The sequence below is a fragment of the Castanea sativa genome, chromosome 5, assembly GCF_040712315.1.
Source record: "Castanea sativa cultivar Marrone di Chiusa Pesio chromosome 5, ASM4071231v1".
In the NCBI taxonomy this organism is placed as follows: domain Eukaryota; kingdom Viridiplantae; phylum Streptophyta; class Magnoliopsida; order Fagales; family Fagaceae; genus Castanea; species Castanea sativa.
This window is the reverse complement of record NC_134017.1, coordinates 53573742-53595922: the sequence shown is the minus strand read 5'-3', so window position 1 is coordinate 53595922 and position 22181 is coordinate 53573742. Positions and strand designations below refer to the sequence as shown.

General features: G+C 34.0%; 1 protein-coding gene across 2 annotated transcripts; it reads right to left on the bottom strand.

Annotated features, from left to right (window-relative positions):
* Positions 1 to 1685: 1685 nt before the first annotated feature.
* Positions 1686 to 6682, bottom strand: LOC142634495 (putative transcription factor bHLH041). 2 transcript variants are annotated; one of them, XM_075808789.1, is made up of 8 exons: positions 6370 to 6682; positions 6151 to 6273; positions 5902 to 6007; positions 5731 to 5745; positions 5555 to 5620; positions 4800 to 5465; positions 4058 to 4438; positions 1686 to 2016 (listed from the first exon to the last, which is right to left on the bottom strand). In XM_075808789.1, the coding sequence occupies exons 1-8, from the start codon at positions 6483 to 6485 to the stop codon at positions 1948 to 1950; spliced, it is 1542 nt and encodes a 513-aa protein (XP_075664904.1). In that variant the 5' UTR covers positions 6486 to 6682; the 3' UTR covers positions 1686 to 1947. The 2 variants fall into 2 exon arrangements, with proteins under 2 accessions (XP_075664904.1, XP_075664905.1); XM_075808790.1 differs by lacking the exon at positions 5731 to 5745.
* Positions 6683 to 22181: the final 15499 nt, after the last annotated feature.

The following is a 22181-nucleotide window of genomic DNA, read 5'->3' as shown; positions in this document are numbered from 1 at the left end:
GTTTAGAAAGTAATCAGTTTTCCATATATCAAAGTTATAACTTACAATAGGTTTCAAAAATACATAAGCAATTTTAATGACTCAAAATAGTTCAAATATTCAAACGTAATTCATATTCTTAACAATCTTATGACCATGATCACGCTATATCTCTGTGACCGGGTATCAAAGTACCAATAAATAACCCCCATTGGCCAGGTATTAGAGTACCAATGAATAACTTCCATTGGTTTGGGTATCAGAATACGAGTCCAAATCTTCTATCCCATTTTTCCCGCTCCATTCTATACTCTACCAATAAATACTTGCCACATGTTCACATAATTAATTAAATACTACTATTAATTAATAACGGTAGCATTAATAAGTCAATAATTGTAGTATTTAATTAATTAGGTGAACACGTGGCAAGTTTTTATTGGTGGAGTATAGAGTGGAGCTGGAAAAGTGGGACAGAAGATTTAGACTCATCAGAATACCAATAAATAACCCCCATTGGTTTGGGTATCAGAGTACCAATAAATAACCCTCTTTGGTTGGGTATCAGAATACCAGAATAACCCTCATTGATTTGAGTATCAGAGTACCAATAAATAATCTCCATTGGCTGGGTATCAGAATACCAATAAATAGCCCCCATTGATTTGGGTATTAGAATCAATTCATAGTCAGATTGCCCATAATCATATATATGAAATCATAGTTTCTAACAAAAATATATCTTATTCAAATACATACATATATATATATATATATATATATATATATATATTCAATATTCAAATATATTTGTGATATTTCTATATTGTTTACTTTAAATCAATATAGCTAAAAAAACAGTTAAATAAAATAAATCTTATATTCAATGCTCATATATATTTGTGAAAATTCTTTATTCTTTACTTTAAATCAGTATAGCTAAAACGATTAAATAAAATACATCATATATCCAGCGATCAGATATATTTGTGATAATTCTTTACTTGAATCAGTAATACAATAGAAATAAAATTGTAACAACTATAAACAATTTTCAGTAGTTACATTACACAAAATAAAACCAATTAGGATAAGGTTACTTACTTCAATCCAAAACCTATTCAAAATCCTTGAAATTTCCCAAGACCAATTCAATGTAAACCTTTTGGCAAACCAAATAAAGAATTTACTCCAAACAAGTTTGTCACTTAGATCCTTGGACCTCAAATCTCAATGCCATCCAACACCACGGAGACAGCAAAGCAAAGATGCTTTACACGTGAAATGACTAAGTCCTTAGAAATCTTCAAATAATTGGTATTGGCTTCATCTTTTATCTATCAATAAGGAACCTTAATGACAAGTTAATAATGCTCATAGTGGCCAACAAGCATCTAGTTACATTGCCCTCAATAAGAATCATGGAATAAAAGTGATGTGCTTTTAGTGGTGAAATTTTGCTTAATTAGACATATAATGGTTGACTTCTTAGATAAGAGAAAAGATGAGGAGGGGGGAGGGGGGGTGGACGGCAACTCCTCTTAGAAATATGTGGGCAAGAATTTCTTGTTAGAAACTATACCTAGATGAGGAGTTGATCTTGTTAGAAAAAAATCTGGTTAAGATCGGATTGATCTTAAGTTGTGAGGTACTAAACAATATTAGTATAATAATACTTTACTCCAAAATGATAGTAATTGGTAAACCAAAAAGTGTCAAATATTTATTTATACATTGCTTCTAGTTCTATATGGTGGCTATCAAAAATTGTGCTAACAGGGCACTGATTGTGAAAATCAATATAATAAGTGATCTCAAAATTGGAGGCGGTGATGAAGAGGTGTAATAATATCTGAAATAAAGAAAAGTAACCATTGAAAATGATAGGGAGCCGCCATAAAATTAAATTAATTCTTGACTGTGTTCAGTGTCTCACACATGTGGCCAAAAGAGGGATTGGTTCAATTGTCATGGTGCCAGGTCAGCAACAACCCTTCTCACTGCTTCCTGGAAGGCAGACTCGTCCCATTCGGGCCCCTTCAACAACAAAAAATTCACTTATTAAAAATTCACCCTCTAAAAAGAAAAGCTACCTTCTTCATTTGGCATATGCTACACGTTTCTTATAGCTTGTACGTTTCGTTTCATAGTGGTGCAGGGTCTACATGTTTCAATGCGAATATATAAGATAGTTATTGTAGCTAAACACGTCATCATTTTCAGAATTGTTGAATTTTAATATTCTAATTGGTATATGATAAAAGTAGTGACAGTGATAAATCAATTTGCGTAATTTGTATTATAATCATAACATCTATTTTAACATTTGACATTTTTAAGAGATGATTTTATGCAAGAATACAAAAGATTCTAAGGTTGAATATTCAACTCTATAAAGAGAAGCTAACTTTTTTCATTTGGTACATGCAACATGATTCTTATAGCATGAAGGTTTCATTTCATAACAGTTGTAGACGACTAAATTTCTTAGTTCGAAATAAATCAAACAAGTAAAATAGTTTCACAAATACGAATTTGTATTGATAAATGTGTGGTACAATTCTCTGTAATTACAAAAGAGTGATCCTCTGATTCGATCTCCTTGAAAGATTTATTGATTGTAATTGTGGTAATGTGATTTTGATTTGAACATAAGATATTCTTCAATTTAGCTGAGGAATGGATCGAAGATCTTTGAAACGGAATTACAATGAATCTCTGGCTATAAGCTTGTTAGAAATTCTTTGTTCTTCGTGTTCTTCGTGTGTTCTTCGTGTGTTCTTTGTGTTTGAAGGTTTGTGGTGGAAATTCTTCGGTGCTTTAGAAGCTTGAATCCGTAGAGCTTCACCGATTTGTGGTTTGTTGAGGTTTCTGGAGGCTTTTGAGCTTGATTCCAGTGAACTTTGAGATTTAGGAATATGATTTGGATGATTCCTCTTTGATTGTTCTTCGTATTTGAAGGTTTGTGGTGGAAATTCTTCGGTGCTTTAGAGGCTTGAATCCGTAGAGCTTCACCAATTTGTAGTTTGTTGAGGTTTCTAGAGGCTTTTGAGCTTGATTTCAGTGAACTTTGAGACTTGGACAAGTAGTTTGGATGATTTTGCTTCGAATGTTGTCTGTATTCGAGGTTGAAGTTCTTGAAATTCCTGGAGGCTTCGGGGTTTGATTCCGGCAGAGCTTCTGGATTTCTGAACTCAAGATCTCCTCTTCCTTCTCTCTGTCTGTCTGTCTCCGTCTGTGTGTCCTCCTAAATGTCTTAGGAAGGCTTCTATTTATAGGAGTTTAGGGGTAGGTGAGCGACACGTGGCGGAGTTTGATTGGTGACACTTGTCATAGCTTGATTGGTCCGCTTATGTCATCACTTACACGTGCTGGATTGCTTGTATCATCGCTTACACGTGCAGGGCTGCTTGTGTCATCGCTTACACGTGCTGATGCAGTTTCATGCCTTTATTTCAATGACACTTGGCAAATTTCTATTGGAATCCGAATAGTGATGGAAAAACCTAGCAGCAATACATGGCGCCTTGTAATTGGTTGTATTTTGTGGACTTGGTAGTATGATGTGTCAGTTTGTGATAGGTCGGGAATTTTCCCTCTCTACAACAGTGTAAGATCTACATGTTTCACTACGCATATATGCAATGGTTATTGTTTCTAAACACGCTTTTATTTTCACAATTGTTGAATTCTTATATTATATTTGGTATAAAATAAAAGTAGTGCTAGTAATGAATTAATCTGAACATAATTTGTACTATAATTATAGCATCCACTTCAACATTTGACATTTTTAATACATGCAATTTATGCAAGAATAATTAAACCTTTACAAAATATACAATTTTTTAATCAAAATTTAAAGCATCCTACTTTCCTCTAAATAATGATTTCTTATGAATAACAATAGTAGTGGGACAAAGAAAATCATTACATGGTTTATTATTTGATGCTATAGAACTAGAAGTAGTGTTCCCTGCATTATTTTTTACTTATTATTATTCAAAAGAGTTTAATAACCCACTCTTTTTTTTTCATTGTTCAATCTTAAAAAAAAAATGCATCTAAATTTCCATACCTCAATTCTTAATCTCAAAATAATGTGATTCATGGAGCTTGACTCTATTATCCGGGTGTTGGTCTCCATGGACTGCAAGCTTACATTCTTAACCTGCTTCAAGAGTTCCAAAATGCGAATCAGAATATCCACCATTGGACATTCACCTCTTATAATCACTTGCAAATCAACAATGCGCTCCTCCGATGAGGTTGATTCCGAGACATGTGAAGTCCGAACAATGAGCCTTTCATTTGAGGAACTAGTTTCCTCTTCCTTAGCTTCTCTGGCAGGCAAATGATGCGGCTCCAAGAGCTGGTTTTTTCTATTAAGCTCTTCAACTTGAGCTTTCAAAGAACTCAAATACTCCCTTGTTGTAGCAAGCAGCGATGCCTTATCTTTCTATTAAATCCAAAACATATTTGTCAAGGTTGGAGTTGGTGTTATATATTGGTAGGCAAGGGCGCACGCGCGCGCACACACACATATATATGTATGTATGTATACAACTATACACATATATATATATATATATATATATATATATATATATATATATATATGTATGTATACAACTATACGTGAATGCCAATGTGTACTTTTTTTTAAGGGATGCGAATCCAATTGAAAGAACTGAGTAATGCACATGAACAATAAGAGTCTTGGCCAATGATGCAAATCTACTTGTTACTAAAACAAAAGGAGAACGAAATTTAATGCATTGCCAAATAGAAATATGTTTTCAATTCAAAGTGATTGTTACCTTAGTTCCAGGAGGAAGCAATGATCTCAATGCTTGAAAGCTTTCATTGAGTTTCTCACGCCTTTTGCGCTCTGAGATCATATGGTGCAATTGAGTGGTTGTGGGGCAATTTTCTTGGATACGTGCACTAAATCTCGAATAATTTAAGCTTCTAAAGAATGCAAATGATCTCTTCATCATGCTTTGCCGGTCTAAATTGGCTCTCACTTGGGTCGTTCTTGGTCCTAAAGGCAAGGCATATCTCTTGAATGCACTAAATTTGGAAACTACCTGGTGACTATATGGTAAATTTGTGTGGGCTTGTTGTGATGATGAAGAAGAAGAAGAAGGTGAAGTTAGAACATTGAAGATGGCTCTTGTAATTGCAGCAGCTTCGGTTTCCGGGTTTGGGAGTTGAATGTTTTGGAGCCTAGCATATGCTTGCATGGCTGCTTGGTGTGGACTAGGTGTTGGAATTTGTTGCAATGTAGGATTAACAACCTCTCTAAGGGTTTCTGGAAGATGGGTTGTGTTTGGAATGTTGAATAGAAGGGATGAGTACTCGAGGCTATCCATGGATAATGATGAAGATGATGAAGGTGGGTTTGGATCTGGTAGCCTAAGTGGGGAAAATTGCCTTGAGAAATCTTCAGGAAACCAACTTTTCAATTCCTTTTCAATGTCAATCTACAAAAAAATTCATTTGAATTAAGAAATGAACTTTTAATTAAACAAAAGAACAACGTTATGGAAAATGTGATAATGGGGTTTCTTACCTCAGCAGGCACATTGGAGAAGCCTACCTCAATCTCTCCACTCTTGCATCCCATAAAAATTGCAGTCTGCACTTAACAAACAGATAGAAACTTTATAATCTTTTACTATTTTATGCTCTATAAAATAGAAAGCTTAAGAAACACCTAATATCACATTTTGTTTCAGCTGCACAAACCTTAATCCCTGCTACCTGTGACAAAAACAAAAAAAAAAAGGCATAGAAATAAATCAATATAGCTAACATCGTTAAGAAAAATTGAATTCGTTGTCTGATCAGTCAACAAATTACAAGCTCTCTCCCTCTCCGTATAGCTAGCTCCTCTTATTATTGTCATCAATTAATTACCTGATAGAATTGTCTCTGTACTTCTTTTGATGCGAATATTTGAAGGTGCACTTCTTGCAACTCTAAGTAAGGTCGACTATTCTTGAAAGCGAGTCCTGGAACACATCTGACATACAATAGCAACAATCAAACCCTAACCCCAAAATCTTATTACATATATGCACAAAAGTTCATTTAAAGCGATTGCATATAAGGAATCATGTTTTGATATATCCAGCATCTTAACTAGAATATATATCGCCTTCTTACTCATTTTCGACCATGAAAACTGATTGCCGGTACTCCTCAAAAAGCCTCCGAGCTTGAGTTCCAGAAGAAGAGCTAGGTTGGTTGTTTTCTTCATAAAAGAATCCATCCAGATATCTTAAGAAGCTGTTAAAAAAAAAAAAAAAAATCACATATATATAATCCATGATATGTAAATCAATATATACATATAGAGAAAAAAGAGAGAGAGTTGAACAATACCTAGATGATTGGGGCCAATTTGACCATAGGCAAATGTAAGTGTAGGGAATAGACTGCATTATCAACTGGAAGAAGTTGGCACGGCTGCTTTCATCGAATAAGAAGGCCGTGTCCATGACCTTGAGGTCCAGTACTTGTCTTGTGGTGGCTAAGAGTACAGATATTTCTGCCTGACATGGCTTTGGTTCTCTTCTTTGCAACCCTTCTTATGTAGCAGTTTGATTGTTTCGTCCCTGCCGAACCTTCTGTGATCTGAGTCTGAATGCGTCATTTGAAAAATATGCATGTGCTTGTAGGGCAAGTGAGGAAAAATCTTGACGTATCTAAGTGAAAAAAGGAGAAGAAGGGTATACTAGAAGAAGATGAAGAAGACTAATCTAAGGTCATTAAATGATCTTTGTTAATTAGGTATTTGTGTTGGGGAGCAGGACTAGCTGTTTAATAGTATAAGAAACAAGCTGGGTATGTCAGAGAGAGAGAGATAGGTTTGAAAAGTTGTGCGTGGTGGTGGGGAAAGAAAGCCCTACCAATGCTTTGAGAGGGTGAGTGAAAACAAAAGGGAAAAGACCCCACTAGGGTATTTGTATACTACTATGAGAGAGACAGAGAGACAGAGAGATAGAATTGTCTCTGGCTAGAGAGCTTGAAAAGTAGTAGTGAGAGAGAGAGATAGAAGATTTTTAGGACCTTTTGGCTAACATCACTGGTAGAGAGAGAGAGAGAGAGAGAGCAGCAGCCACCAGCCAGTCAAGGGAAAGTGAGAAAAGTAGTGGTCAAAGCCCACCCTCGCGCGAGGGTTTGAAATGAGTCAAGGGCGGAAGGCAGAGTGTCGTTTTCATTATTTCCTTTCCTTTCCTTCCTTACTTTTCTGTTTTTCCTTTCCATTCTTCTTCTTCTTCTTCTTTAGTTTCCAACCTTCCTTATCCCTATGAAACATTATTTAGGCAAGAATAATATATATTACTACATTATTTATTACCAAAAATATTAGTATTTAAAAGAAACATAACTGATGCGGTTGTTGATCCAATGGATGCCGAAAATACTTTTTATTTTTTTGTGAGTATCAAGAAAAACTCACATTTCTTCCAGATTTAAACTCTTGGAATGAGGACTACATAGTTTAAAACTATGATAATCTAATATTCGATTAGGGTGATTGTGGTACAGTTTTAGTGGTTTTATTTATTTATTTTTCTAAATATGAAATTTGATAATCGTGGTAATTATTAATAAAATATATTATGATTATGTTTGTATATGAAACAAAATATATGAAAACTCTACCAATAATACGTAGCTCAGCATCGAAAATTTTGTACCTTCTCTCAAAAAAAACAAAATTCTATTAGTCTTTTCACTCATTTTTCTTGCATTAGGCATTTATTATGATTGTGTTTATATATATATATATATATATATATATATAATTTGAGGTAAGACTTAGGTATTTCCAATTAAATTCAAAAACCTAGTTGGCTTGATGAATAAAGCATAAACAATATTTTTTTTTTCATTCAAAGATAATTAAATTAAATTTATGATTAAATTTAATTGGAACCTATTGTACAGTATCTAACTTTTATCTTATTCTACTATTTTTTTTTCTTTTAGAAAAAAATGATATATCAAAATTCTATTGGAGGGTTTAATTATAGGATAAAATTTAAATTTAATTTGAAATATATGTATTAGAATAATTACATATAAAATTATGAGATCTCAAAAGTTTATTTTACACAATATTACGAAGTCAATTAAAAATCAAATGGATTTGGTTTTTATATATGGAGAACTTACTGTGTCGGTACTCTTTCTTCTATGTAAATGTCACAACTTGGTAATTGGGAATAAATACTTTGTACTCTTGGTAATTGGTAATTAGAAGGAACAAATGTGTCCTTCTAAGCTTTCCTTTTTCACTTTCTTTGAATTTAAAATTTTGCTTATTAGTATTTGGAGCATTTTGTTGAAATGTCTTCGTTTTAATAAATGCGTCCAAAACATGGTCTATAGCTACATTATAGCCGCATTAAAAAAAAATGCGGCTACAGACCTGTAAGACTTATAGTGACGTTGTATAGACCATGCGTACAAACGCGGCTGTAGACCCATTTGGTCTATATCTGCGTTTTAAAAATGTTTTAGAGATATATCTCTAAAACATTTTTACAATAATTTCACAAAAAATCATAGGTATTAAGTTGTTATTAGTTCTAATTTGAACCTACTACTAAAATTATTTTTTTACACACGAATAACAACTTATCACCTAGTATTTGTTATAAAAAGTATTATAAAAATATTGTAAAATGGTTAGAAAATGGTGAATTTAATAATTTTAAATTATTTCTATCTGTTTTTAACTTTTCACATGAATAGGGACATAGGGTTTCTTAAACATTTTTTTTTTGGTTGCTAAAACGTTAATTATGTGGCAAAAAAAATAACCATACATAAAGAAGAAAACGTAAGTATGCTTTATGCTGCGTCCAAAATTTACTTGTTCAAATTTGAAACATTGCATAAATTTTCTTCGTTTTGACATTCTCTCCTTTGAGCAAATCTTCTGGCGGCAGTGGCACCTACTCAAAACTTACCTAGGTCCCCGACCTATAAGCCAAAGACATGAGTATTATTATTATTTTTTTTGCTGAATAAAAAAATGGGTTCTCTGGTGTGGGCTCGTCAAGCCCATACTACATGATGGTAATTGGTAATATCATGTGTACCACATGAGTCTTGCTGGGACTATCACTCTAACCACTTCTTTCTTGGGGCTGAGATAAAGATTCCTACCATCAAGCCACACCTCCATATGGTGCCAAAGCCCCGAGTGTAATGCTAATGCAACATCTCCCACACTTTTGTTGCCTTGAATGGCGTTTAACATATATATATATATATATATATATATATATATATATATATATATTAATTACAATGATCATAAAAAATTTGAACGTTAAATATTTCTGTGAAAATGTTAAAATGTATTAACTATTGTGTTATAAGATTTTTGACAGTTGGATATACACGTATGAATGAAGTCTTATATTGAATAATGATGAAAATAATGAGTAGTTAATATAATATAATTGAGTTCATATCAAGCCTTTTGAGTTAAATATGTTTCTATATATTATATTAATTACTAGTATTAATTACTTAAAAGAGTCTCAACAAATAGTATAAGAGCTTAGGCGTGTGCGGCGAATATATTCAAAATTTAACCAAGTATTCCCTGTCCCATAAGTCCGGCACAAAACTTTATTTTATGGTCCCACGCACCCACACTGCTTTCATAACTTTCGTTGCACAAAATTGACCAATTTGCTGATCAAGAACTTTTCTTTATTCTTAGTGATTACTAAAAAAAGCATAGCCACAATTCACAAGGAGATGGTAGATATATTGCATGTCCAAGATTATCTATCTATATTCTTTAGTTGCCTCTTCTTCTTTCTTTTTTTTCTTTTTTTTTTTCTTTTCATATTTAACCTTATTTTTTGGATTTGGTCCTAGGCTCCTAGCCTTTCATCTTGTCTTTGTGTAGCTTTGTAATTTCCACGCACACTCCATGCAGGTACAATGTGAAATGTAGTGTTCACATTGTATAGTTGGTGTTCTTACTTTTAATCAATTTTTTGGGGTCCTTTTCAATGGCCCTCTTGCTTCTTGGTATATTATCAATGGACGTAGTGTCTTATGCTTCATCAGTGACTTAGGGTCAGCTTGAACCCAACGTTTTTTAAAACCCAACTTGAAAGTTTTGTGAGTTTACTGAATGAAATTTGTAATATTAGCTTGGAGTTTGGACTTGGGCTAACCTACAAAACCAATCCCAAAAAAAAAAAAAAAAAAAAAAAAAAAAAAAAAAAAAAAACCTACGAAAGGTTAGGTAGTTTTGGGCTTGGAAATGGCCTTATGGCCGGGACAGCCGACTTTGACCGAAATCGGATCCAGTGAGAACTTTCCATGTGCGTGACATATATAGTAGTAGTTACCTATTAATATGCAACAATTCATGTATAGAATCTACAGATGAATTATAAATAAAAATTTCCGCAAAAAACAAAGTTATAAATAAAAAAATAATGTGTAGATGGACTTTTATATTTTTTATTTTTTAAAATTTTAAAAAGATAATGTTTTTAGATGGCATCAAGTTGTTTAGCACATGTTGTACTACATATATATTTCTCTCATCTAAAGGTAGGTCTTACTCTTAAATTCCATTCATAGGATTTATAATTATGCAAGAGCGATGTGCAATATATTGAATGTGCGCAATAATTTCTCCCAGATGAAATTGTTTAGCACTTGGTATATTACATCTTATCTCTCATATAAAAGTATGTCTTACACGTAATTTTGTACATATAATTTATATTTACATCGAAGAGATGTGTAGTACATCAGATGTATGTAACAATCTCTCCTAGATCATAATGGTTTTCGAAAAATTGAATCATTACTTAATATTATTTCTCAATTAAGAATGTAATTGACACAAACTTATCAATTTATTTCTTTGTTTTCCCCTCAATTTATAGTATTTTCTTTAGAGATGGAAATTTAAACTTACCTTGTCTTGCCTCGGTCCTCATGGCAATGGGGTATAGGGTTGACTCCTTCCCTCAAAGCAAGGTTCAGGGTGGGAGTAGGTATTGGGTCGGGACCCCACCTTGTTTATAATAATAATAATAATAATAATAATATTATTATTATTATTATTAATAATATTATTATTATTATTATTATTATTATTATTTTGTAATGTCAAAACTTGATTATTATTAATTTTTAATATGTTTTATGAATTTTAATTTAATGTATTATATGTTTGTAATGTCAAAACTTGATTATTATTAATTTTTAATATGTTTTATGAATTTTAATTTAATGTATTATATGTTTCAACTCAAATTTTAGTTAATTATAAGAAAAATTAAGTGAGGCAAGGTTGGGTGCGCTCTAGGATAAGGGTGGGGAAAAATACCCTCCCTAAGGTAGGGCTGGGGTGAGGAATAGAAAACTCACCCCATACCTAGCTCTTAGCCATTATTACTTTTTTTGCTTTAGATTTGCATCTCATGGCAAGTGAGTTTAATAAAGTTTGAGACACCAATAAGCTATAAACTCTACCTCATATTACACCTCTTTAATAAAAGTAAGATAAATTATGATATTATGAGTTCAAGACCTATTAAATGGATGCACAACATATTAATTAAAGGTCCATTTGGTTGGAGGAGTGGAAAAGTAGGAGGATAGAAAAAATTTTAATTTCCTCCTTTTTATTTGGTTGGGAGTGAAAAAGTGAAACGATGAAAAAAATGAGTTTGTATAAATTTACTCACATACCCTTTGTTAAAAAATAATGCCCAATTATAACAAAAAAGTGACAAACAAGCAAAAAAATAAAAATAAAAAAAATCAATCACCCAAATTTACAAAAAATAAAAATCATGTCAAGGAAAAAAAATCATATCTAATTAAGCCAAAAAATAAAAATAACAAAAACAAAACAAATCATTGTCACCCCCATGCCCCAAGAAATCAAAAGAAAAAAAAAGAACGAGGCAAAGTGTCCCAGGAAAAAGAGCCAACGTTTGTCCCAAAAAAATAAAAGCCAACGTTACCCACGCCCCACGAAATCAAAAGAAAAAAAAGAAGAGGTAAAGTGTCCAAAAAATAAAGAGAGATACTATGTTCACAATATTTTTATAATATTTTTACAATAAATCACAGGTGATTAGTTATTATTGGTTCAAATTTGAACCCAACACGAAAATTACTTTTTTGCCCCAATAATAACAACCAGTAATAACCTGACATTTAAGATTTATTATAAAAATATTGTGAAAATGTTGTGGACATATCATTTTTCAAAAAAAAAAAAATGAAATTGGCTGCATTTTTGTCCATCTAACAAATCACACTCTCTCCCTTAGTTTTCTCCTCATTTTGGGGAGAAAATATTTTGGTGGGGCTCACGAAAAAAACACTCGAATCTCGCTACATTTTTTTTCTCTCTCCCTCTCAACTAAACACCTTTCAAAAAGTTTTCCCTCCTCATTTTTTTCTCATTCTTTTTCATCCTCCCTAAAATCTACTCTACCAAACACAACCTTAAGGAAAAATTTGAGATAAATATTAAAAAAAAAAAATTACACGACCTCTAAAAATTCCATCATAAAAAGGTTATATTGTACGTTGGAGTGTGCTTTTGACAGGTAAAACACAAGTGGACAACATGCCTAGACATCTTATTAGCTTCACCTTTTAAACAAAAGTGTATGTAATTATTAATTAACTTCCTTATATTGTCTTCTCACCAAAAAAAAAAAAAAAAACCCTTATATTGAAGTTATCTTTATTTATTTGTAGGTAATAGCTTTCATACGAGAATTCAATATTACCATTAACATTTTTTTTTTTTTTGAGAATCAGCCATTAACATTTATCTGAATAAGTAATTTAAACTTCCTACTTTCTTCCGGTGGGGTTTTGGAATTTTTTTTTAAGGGTTATGGATTATATTTGGGGGCCAAAATTATTTTTGGAGTAATGTTACATCCACAACATTTTCACAACAAATCTTATACGACAAATTGTTATTAGTAGTTTTAAAAATCATGTCAGTATTGTGTCCAAATTAGATTCAGTAACTGCTTACTACAATTTTGTTTGTTTCAATGAAAAACTTTGTGTAAAGATTGTTTTCCGTGTTTTCTAGTGTTTGATCGCATCATAAAAAAAGAGTCAATGGGAAACTATCTTTAGTCAACAGAAAAAATATAGCTTATTTTTAGAGATTGTTTTTCACTATTTTTTTTTTTTTTGGAAATCTGCTCTATCTCACAAGAAGTTAAATAAGGAAAGTTCAAAGATTGTTTTTTAACTCATTCAAAGTTGTTACCAAACATAGAAAAATGATATAATTTTATAGAAAATAACCCATTTTCTAGAAAACATTATTGCCGAAACAAACATTTTCTAGAAAACTTCTTGTGAAATTATTGTGAAATCGTTGTAGATATAGCATTACTCTTATTATTATTATTTTTTTAAACTCAAATTCTTGTGATTTTTAAGTCAAGATATTCAATATTTTTGTTAGGATAATCACAATAAATTAGTTTAGTATATAATTTTTGTGTGGTAAATTTATATACAGTTGTTTTGCAAGTCAAAGTGGTCTCGTGACCACCCTAGCTTAGAGGTGGAGCTGCCATTGCTTTCTTTTTCTCCAATTTATATTTTTTTAAAATTAGGTAAAATTTCTTAATATTCTCACGAAATATCAAAATAAATACATTTAAAAAAAAACTTGGACTTAACTTGAACTTGTATGAAAAATCCTATATAAAATAAAGACAAAACTACAATATTGGTCCCTCAGGTTTACCTTGTGTGCGCAATTGGTCCCCCAAGTTTCAACTGAGCATAATTGGTCCCTCAAGTTTATAAAATGAGTTGTATTAGTCCTTTTACTAACTGTCGTTAGTGATGTTACTTACATGGCTAACAGAACAATGACTTGACATTTTTTAAATGACATCGCATTTTTTTAATTTAAAAATTGCAATAACTAATTTCCACATCAGATTTTAGTGATCCGGTTGAAATCAAATTTTAAATAATAACCCGGTTACAAATTAAACTAAACCCATTTATCATCTAATGTTGGTTTCACACAAACGCACGACGGAGCCAGGGAGGGAAAGGGGAAGGAGAGATTGTCGTGACACCGCCTCCCTTTGACCTGCTGCCGGTGGAGACCCAAGCCCTAGCCACCGCCAGCGACAGATAGGGTTGGGTACCAGGCGTCTGGGATAGGACTAGCTATTGCTTTCGGAGCCTTAAAAAAAAAACCAAACAAATAGAAATGGACCTTAGAGAAAATTGCAAACAAAGAAATCAGTTTCGAAATGAAAGCGTGTGAGAATCAAGCGGTTTTATACTTACAATGGCGCAGATGAAGAAGAAGAAGAAGAAGAAGAAGAAGAAGAAGAAGAAGAAAGAATGATATTATTATTATCTGTTTGGGATTGAGAGGACTGTGAACTCAGGGCGCTAATGTTGAACTGGAGGTCTGGTTTGGGTCAATATGAATGTTAAGCTCGATTTAGGTTCTTTGGGCGGAGACTAGGGCTTGGGCTATCGCTGACGGTGGCTAGGGCTTGGGTCTCCACCGACGGCGGGTCAGAGGGAGGCGGCGTCACGTCAATCTCTGCTTCCCCTTTCTCTCCCTGGCGCCATTGTACGTTTGTGTGAAACCAACATTAGATGATAGGGTTTAGTTTTATTTATAACCGGGTTATTATTTAAAATTTGATTTCAACCGGGTCATTAAAATCTGATGTGGAAATTAGTTATTGCAGTTTTTAAATTTAAAAAATGCCAAGTCATTGTTCCGTTAGCCATATAAGTAACATCACTAACGACAATTAGTAAAAGGACTAATACAACTCATTTTATAAACTTGAGAGACCAATTATGCTCAATTGAAACTTGAGGGACCAATTGCACATACAGGGTAAACTTGAGGGACCAATATTGTAGTTTTGCCTAAATAAAATCTAAGTTGCAAATTAAAAACCATACGCGAAACTTATGGCTTAATAAACTTTTGACATGTATACTTGTGGATTATTATTTTTTATTTTATATTCATATATCTCGAAAAGTTGCATAAATATAGAACATTTTTGCCTCAAACAACTAAAAAAGCTCAAGGTTATGACTGTACGAAGTTTAAAATTTTCAATTTATTATGTCAATACTACGAATTATAAGGAAATTGCTGACATCTTTTTTATTTCACAACAGTGCTCTAACTAGTCAATGCCAAACATTGATTGAAAAAGAGATCTATTGGTTGAATAAGAGATTTGGGGTTCAATCTCTACCTACACTAAAAATCGATTGATGTTTTAATTTGATAATACAGAGTTATCAGCCTATCATCAATAGCAAATACTATAAGTTGAAACTCTTTTTTTAAAAAAGAAAAAACTTGTCAGTGCCCGATTACTTTATTGAGATGACTACAGGATACTTGAAATGTGCTCCTTCCAAACCTTGTCACCATTGTGGAGAGAGGAGAGTTTCGTGGAAAGATCTCAATCGCTATTGGATGCTAAAAAAGTTAGCCAACTGAAAAAAAAAATAAAAAAAAAATCCAGTGCATAATTTTTCTTCAATCTAGGTTGAAAGAATTTCCTCTAAATTTATACAAACTAGTTACGGACCTACGCGATATGTAGGAATAAATAATCATTTTGTAATTATGATATAATATATAATTTGTTATTTAAGATTTTTTGAAGACAATTCGTTCTCCCTAAAAATTAAACAATTTTTATTCGGTCTAATTAGGTCTATCTCGGTCCACTTTGGTCCCACTCAGTCCACTTCAGTTCACTCATTCAATTTCGGTCCCCTTCGGTCTATTTTGGACTAATTTGGTCTTAAATTGATTCTTTTTGTAGGTTATCTTTTCAAGTTTTGCTCAAAATTTCATTTTTTTTATCTTCATTTTTGGATTGAAAAGTATGAAACTTTATTATATTTGGGCTAAACACTTCAGTTTTGAGTAGAAAAATACAAAAAAAAAAAAAAATAGACATTGGAAATTAGAAATATGAGCCCTAAAAATGCAATAAAAATTATAAATATTCAAAAATTCTATTCGGTCAATTTTGTCTTCTTTAGTTCACTTTGGTTCTTGTTTGTTTGTTTAGACCCCCTGTAAACTAGATTAGTTTAACCTAATGAATTAACTAAGTTGACACTTAGGTTTATTATTCAGATCTAGGTTAAACAATAATAAATCATATCATGCACAACAGCAGAAAAGTAAATAACGCATAATTATGATTACCCAGAAAAACCAATGAAACCAATAGTTTCAAGGTAAAAAACCTGGGGAGGATATAACCTAACCTATTTTCAAGGCAAACAAATCCACTAGTAGAGAATTGAGGTTTTTACAAAAAATTTAACCCTAAATCTATTGCTACCTTTAGTAATAACTTACTGACACGACCACGTACAAGTTCCGAATCCACGAACTCTTTATCTCTTAGATTTGCAGAACACAAACTCCCACGTTTGTGACTTTGAGATCCCACTAAAAGGTTTAGCAACACAAACTCTCTAGTTTGTGACTCCAAAACTACCATTGAAGGTTTAGATCATCAGTAGTTGTTGATCTTGTTGTAGCAATTTCAGATCTACCGGTTCTAATGGTATCAAAATTATTTCCGGTAGTGACTTTGAAACAGGAAGAAACAATACCTTTTAGATCTCACAAAAGCACCTCCAAAGTTTCCTCAAAATGTGTCTTAGGGTTTCCTTTAAATATTATGTGAAATAGATCTGAAACCCTAATCACTTAATGGGCTTAATGAGCAGATGCGCTTAATTAAAATTTTGCAGACCTGTGTTTTGAACGGTCGAGCCTGTCTTTTGATTGGATCGAACCTGGCATGTTTCGAATTCTTCTTTCTGCAGCTTCCTTTTTATGACTTGCAGTACCTTGAGCATTGTCTAATCAAACCTATAGACTTAGGTATATATATCTAGACAAGTTTGTGCTTACGATTTACCAATTGTTCTAAAGTTTTAAGACCTAACAGGTCTATTCAATCCACTTTCATCCCATTTATTCCATTCGGCCCACATTGGTCATAGTATGTCCACCTTAGTCCTATTCGGTCCACATTGATCCTATTTTGTCCACCTCAGTCCTATTCAGTCCACATTGGTCCTATTTAGTCTATTTTGTCCAGTTTGGTCCTATTCAGGACATTCGGTCAACTTTGGTTCTATTTGGTCTATTATGTCCACTTTCGTCCTATTTAGTCGACATTGGTCCTATTCAGTCCAATTTGGTCCAATTTAGTCCATTATGTCCACTTTGGTCCTAATCTGTCCATTTATTCTTATTCGGCCCACTTCAATACTATTCGGTTCACACTAGTCCACTATGTCCTATTCGGTCCACTCCACCTTGTTCCCATTCAATCCTTTTTTGTCCATTTGGTCCAATTCGGTCCATCCAGACAGCTTTTGCTCAGTTCGGTCCATTTCGGTCAACTTCGGTCCATTTTTGTGCACTTCCATATAAGGAAAATATATGTCTCAGTTGAGAGCACCTATTTTAAATCCAAATTTATTTATTTATTTATATATATATATATATATATATATATATATATATATATTTGTCCCAAACTTATAATATCTAAAATTTTAAGCATAATATTTATTATTACTACACTTTTGTTGAGTCACATTAACGTAGTATTTCAGTCCACTTCAGTCTGGCTAAATTTAAGTGAAAGTCTTTCTAAATATGAAGGTTATGAACATAAAAATCTAATCTTTATGCCATTTACTCATTTTTTTTAAGTTATTATTTTTAAATGAATTGTACGAGGTTGATTATACCTTCAAGCAATACACACACACACACAATTTTTATTTAAATAAATTATTCAAATTCATCATTCTATTAAAAGAGATTATTATGATAATCAAAACTCATAACAAACTTATACTGAATATGTATAGTTTATTCTTTAAATTTTATTGTAGATAATTTTTTTCCCTCAAAATTAAACAATTTCAAAAAGTAATTTCCATAACTCTATTTTTACATATTTATATATATATATATATATATAATTTTATTGTTTTTTATGTTTTTTATTGATATTATTCTTTTTTTGAAATAATCCATATTCTTTTAACTATTGTTATTATGCATTATATTTTCCTAGTTTCTTTTGCTACAATTAAAATTTTTAAGCTTCAAAGTTATTTTTCAAATTCTCATTCTCTTAAGAAGACTATTATGATAACAAAAAATTATTATATAATTACAATTGATATTACTCAAATTGATAGGATACTGAAATAGACCTAATGGACCGAATCAACTAAATGGACCGAACGAACCAAATTAGACCAAAGTGGACCTAATTGACTTGAAGTTGACCAAAATGAACTGAAGTGACCGAGCTGGATTGAATAGATGAAGTGGACCAAAATAGACCGAAAGGAACCGAATGTCAATCTGTAATTAGCATAGCTGAGATTGTGTTTAGATATAAACTAAAATTCTTACTTCCAAAATAATCAAGTATTAACTCAAAAAAAATTAAGTCAAAACTATAAGAGAGAGAGAGAGAGAGATATACTATTTGTTGTGAGGACAAAAGGTCCATGGCATGTTCTTGGGCCTTACGCCTGATTCGAGGGTATTTACTTGTCTGAGGAGGGTTTAGTGGTAATAATGATATCAAACTTAAAGGCCCACGAGCAAACTGTTGCGAAGGAGGCTGGTGGAAATAGTTCGAGGAGGGGTATCTCCTCGGCTAAGTGAAGTGAATGTTAGATGGTACACCATGTTGATTAGAATGATATTCTAGAAGGTCTTGTGGATGAAGATGTGTTTCACAAGGGCACAGAGAGGAAGAATGGATGGGAAATATCTTAGACAAAAGCTGCTACCACCGCATTAAATGCTCTGCACCTACCTTTCTAGCCGCATTAATGAGGTAATGACATCTGAATAATGATGATCAATCTTACAGTTATTGTCTGAAGACTTTAGGAAGGGGTTGATGGGACAAGTATCTTAATCGGTGATCTGATCCATACATGGAAGATGGGGAGAAGGGGGAGGATGATATAAAAAGGAAAAGAAAGACATTCAGGTGGAGGATCGAAAAAGAAAAAGAGAAAACACTGCACACACCACCGTTCATAATTGTAATCCATTTTTGGAAGAAGGAAAGATAATACAAATCATCCTCGGCTTATATCTGAGGAGAAATTCTGTTACATAAACAGTTCATTGTATGTGACATGGTAATCTAGCCTATCATTTTTGTTATCCAACATCATTAGAAACTAGATTTCAAACTCACTCTCTACAAATTTCATTGTATTGGCCTTTTTGGGCCTATCCCATTCTTACTGTTGGGTTTAGGTGCAAATTGTGGCCTTACAATTGGCATTGTCTATGGAAAATCTTGTGTTTGAGGAAGTAGAGCATTATGGTAGGCTTAGGTTTACACCATGCAGAGTCTATGGGATCCCAACGTGAAGATCACTTCTTGCATCTTGAGCAGGAAAGAGATCGGGAGGGCAGTGTGCATACGGCGCACGCCAGTAAGAGTCATTCACGAGGTGGAAGTAGAATTCCTTAAGAGGTGGAAGTAGAATTCCTCACGAGAAAAACGCTAAGGCCATGCAGCGGGAGATTGACCACCTAAAGAAGAAATTGCGCCGCGAGAGGCGAAGGCGAACTCCCTCTTTTTCTGACCCTTATTCTAAGGACTCCTGGGGTAGTAGTTACAAGCCTAGGTCAAGAACTCCTCCTAGTGAGTCTTTTCCCTACGAGGAGGATAATCTTCATGGTCGTGGTCGTGAGTGCAAGAAGCCTTCCTCCAGGGGTTTAGGAAATGACACTATGAGTAGGGCGTTGCACCAAATTTCTAAATCACCCTTCACATGCAGGGTGGAAAAAGGGAAGCTCCCTCGGCACTTCACCCAACCAACGTTCACCATTTATAACGGCCGAACGGACCCTGTAGAGTATGTGAGTTATTTCAATCAGAGGATGGCGGTGCATTCTAAGAATGAAACTTTAATGTGCAAAGTCTTCCCCTCCAGCCTAGGATCTGTGGCGATGAGATGGTTTAATGGCTTGCGGGCAGGTTCTATCGACTCTTTTGTGGAACTTACCTGGGCATTTGAGTCTTGCTTCATTATATGCAATAGAGGTCCTCGGCCCCTGGATTCATTATTGTCCATGGCTATGAGAGAAGGAGAAACCTTGAAAACATACTCTGATAGGTACTGGGAGATGGTCAATGAGATTGATGGTGATTTTGACGATGTAGCAATAAGGACTTTCAAGGTTGGCCTCCCTACCGAGCACGACTTAAGGAAATCTCTGACCAAAAAACCTTTAAGGAGTGTACGTCGGCTCATGGATCGCATTGATGAGTATAAACGGGTTGAGGAAGATTAATAGCAAGGTAAGGGAAAAGTGAAGGTTATCCCTTAAGAGAGGAGGGATTTCAGGTTGGACAGATACAACAACAGCAGGCCCCGAAAAGATTTTGCCGGGCAATCTGGTCCTACCACTCCTTAGGTGGTTAATATTGTATTTCGGGAACCTGTGAATCAAGTGTTGGAGAAAATCCATAATGAACCATATTTCAAATGACCTAACAAGATGGCAAGGGACCCCATAAGGCGTAATCAGATTCTCTATTGCCACTATCATCGAGAAAGGAGTCATACCACTAAGGATTGTAGGACTCTATGGAATCATTTGGAGCAGTTGGTTAAGGAAGGGAGGTTAAAGCAATTTTTGTATCGACCCAATGGGTAGAAAGGTCATTCAAGTTCAGTGAACCAGAGGAGCACTTCATCAAGGCCTCCCTTTGGATACGATCAATGTTATTTTTGCTAATCCTAGGAGGGCTGGTTCTTGTCCTTCCAAGGTGATGTCTGTAGCACGAACCCTTGCCGAGGATTCTAGTTCTGAGCTGAAGAGGACTAAAGGGAATGTCCCACCAATCTTGGGTTTCTCGGAAAAAGACAAAATTGAGACTATCCAACCGCATGATGATGCTTTGGTGGTTACGTTGAGGATAAGGGGTCACGACATAAAGAAAGTGATGGTTGACCAGGGTAGTGGTGCATATATTATGTACCCTGACTTGTTCAAGGGGCTAAACTTAAAACTTGAGGATTTTATGGCTTATGACTCGCCACTGATAAGCTTTGAGGGAAAGACTGTCATACCAAAGGGGAAAATTAGGCTACCTGTGCAATCAAGCCCAGAAGTGGTAAAAGTGGATTTCATTGTGGTAGATGCCTATTCTCCCTATACGGCCATTGTGGCAAGACCTTGGCTACATGCTCTAGGTGTCGTTTCCTCAACCCTACATGTCAAAGTGAGATTTCCATCAAGGGATCAGATCGAGGAACTAATTAGGAGTAAATCTGTGGCTAGACAGTGCATGGCGACTGCAATTCTGCATCAGCCTGGGCCGGAGTCCTCGGCCTCAGCTAAGGGAGGCTCATAGCAATCAATGTCTCTGGCCATACCCAAGGTAGCAGCGGTATAAGAACCTGCATGTGAAGAATTAGAGAAGGTTCTTATAGATGGTGACCTTGAAAAATTCTTTCAGGTGGGAGTTCAGTTGCCACCCCAGGAGAAGGCAGAGTTGGTTATATTTTTGAAGAAGAATGTGGATGTATTTGCATGGAATGCTTATGAGGCCCTCGGGGTTGATCCGAGTTTCATTTGTCATCATTTAAATGTCAATCCAACTGTGGTGCCGAGGAAGCAACCACCTCGACGCTTATCTAAAGAGCATTCTGAGGCTGTCAAGGAAGAGGTACTCAAGCTCAAAAAGACTGGTGCTATCAAAGAGGTGTTTTATCCTGAATGGTTGGCTCATACATTGGTAGTGAAGAAAAAGAATGGGAAGTGAAGAGTATGCGTAGACTTCACAGATTTGAACAAGGCTTGTCCTAAAGATTCTTTCCCAATGCCTTGTATAGATTAGCTGGTGGATGCTACTATTGGGCATCCTTGGATGAGTTTTTTGGATACTTTTCAAGGTTATCACCAAATACCTTTAGCTTTGGATGATCACGAGAAGACAGCCTTTGTCACTCCTATAGGGAATTATCATTATAAGGTGATGCCTTTTGGTTTGAAGAATGCAGGAGCTACCTATCAAAGGATGATAACTAGGATGTTTGAGCCA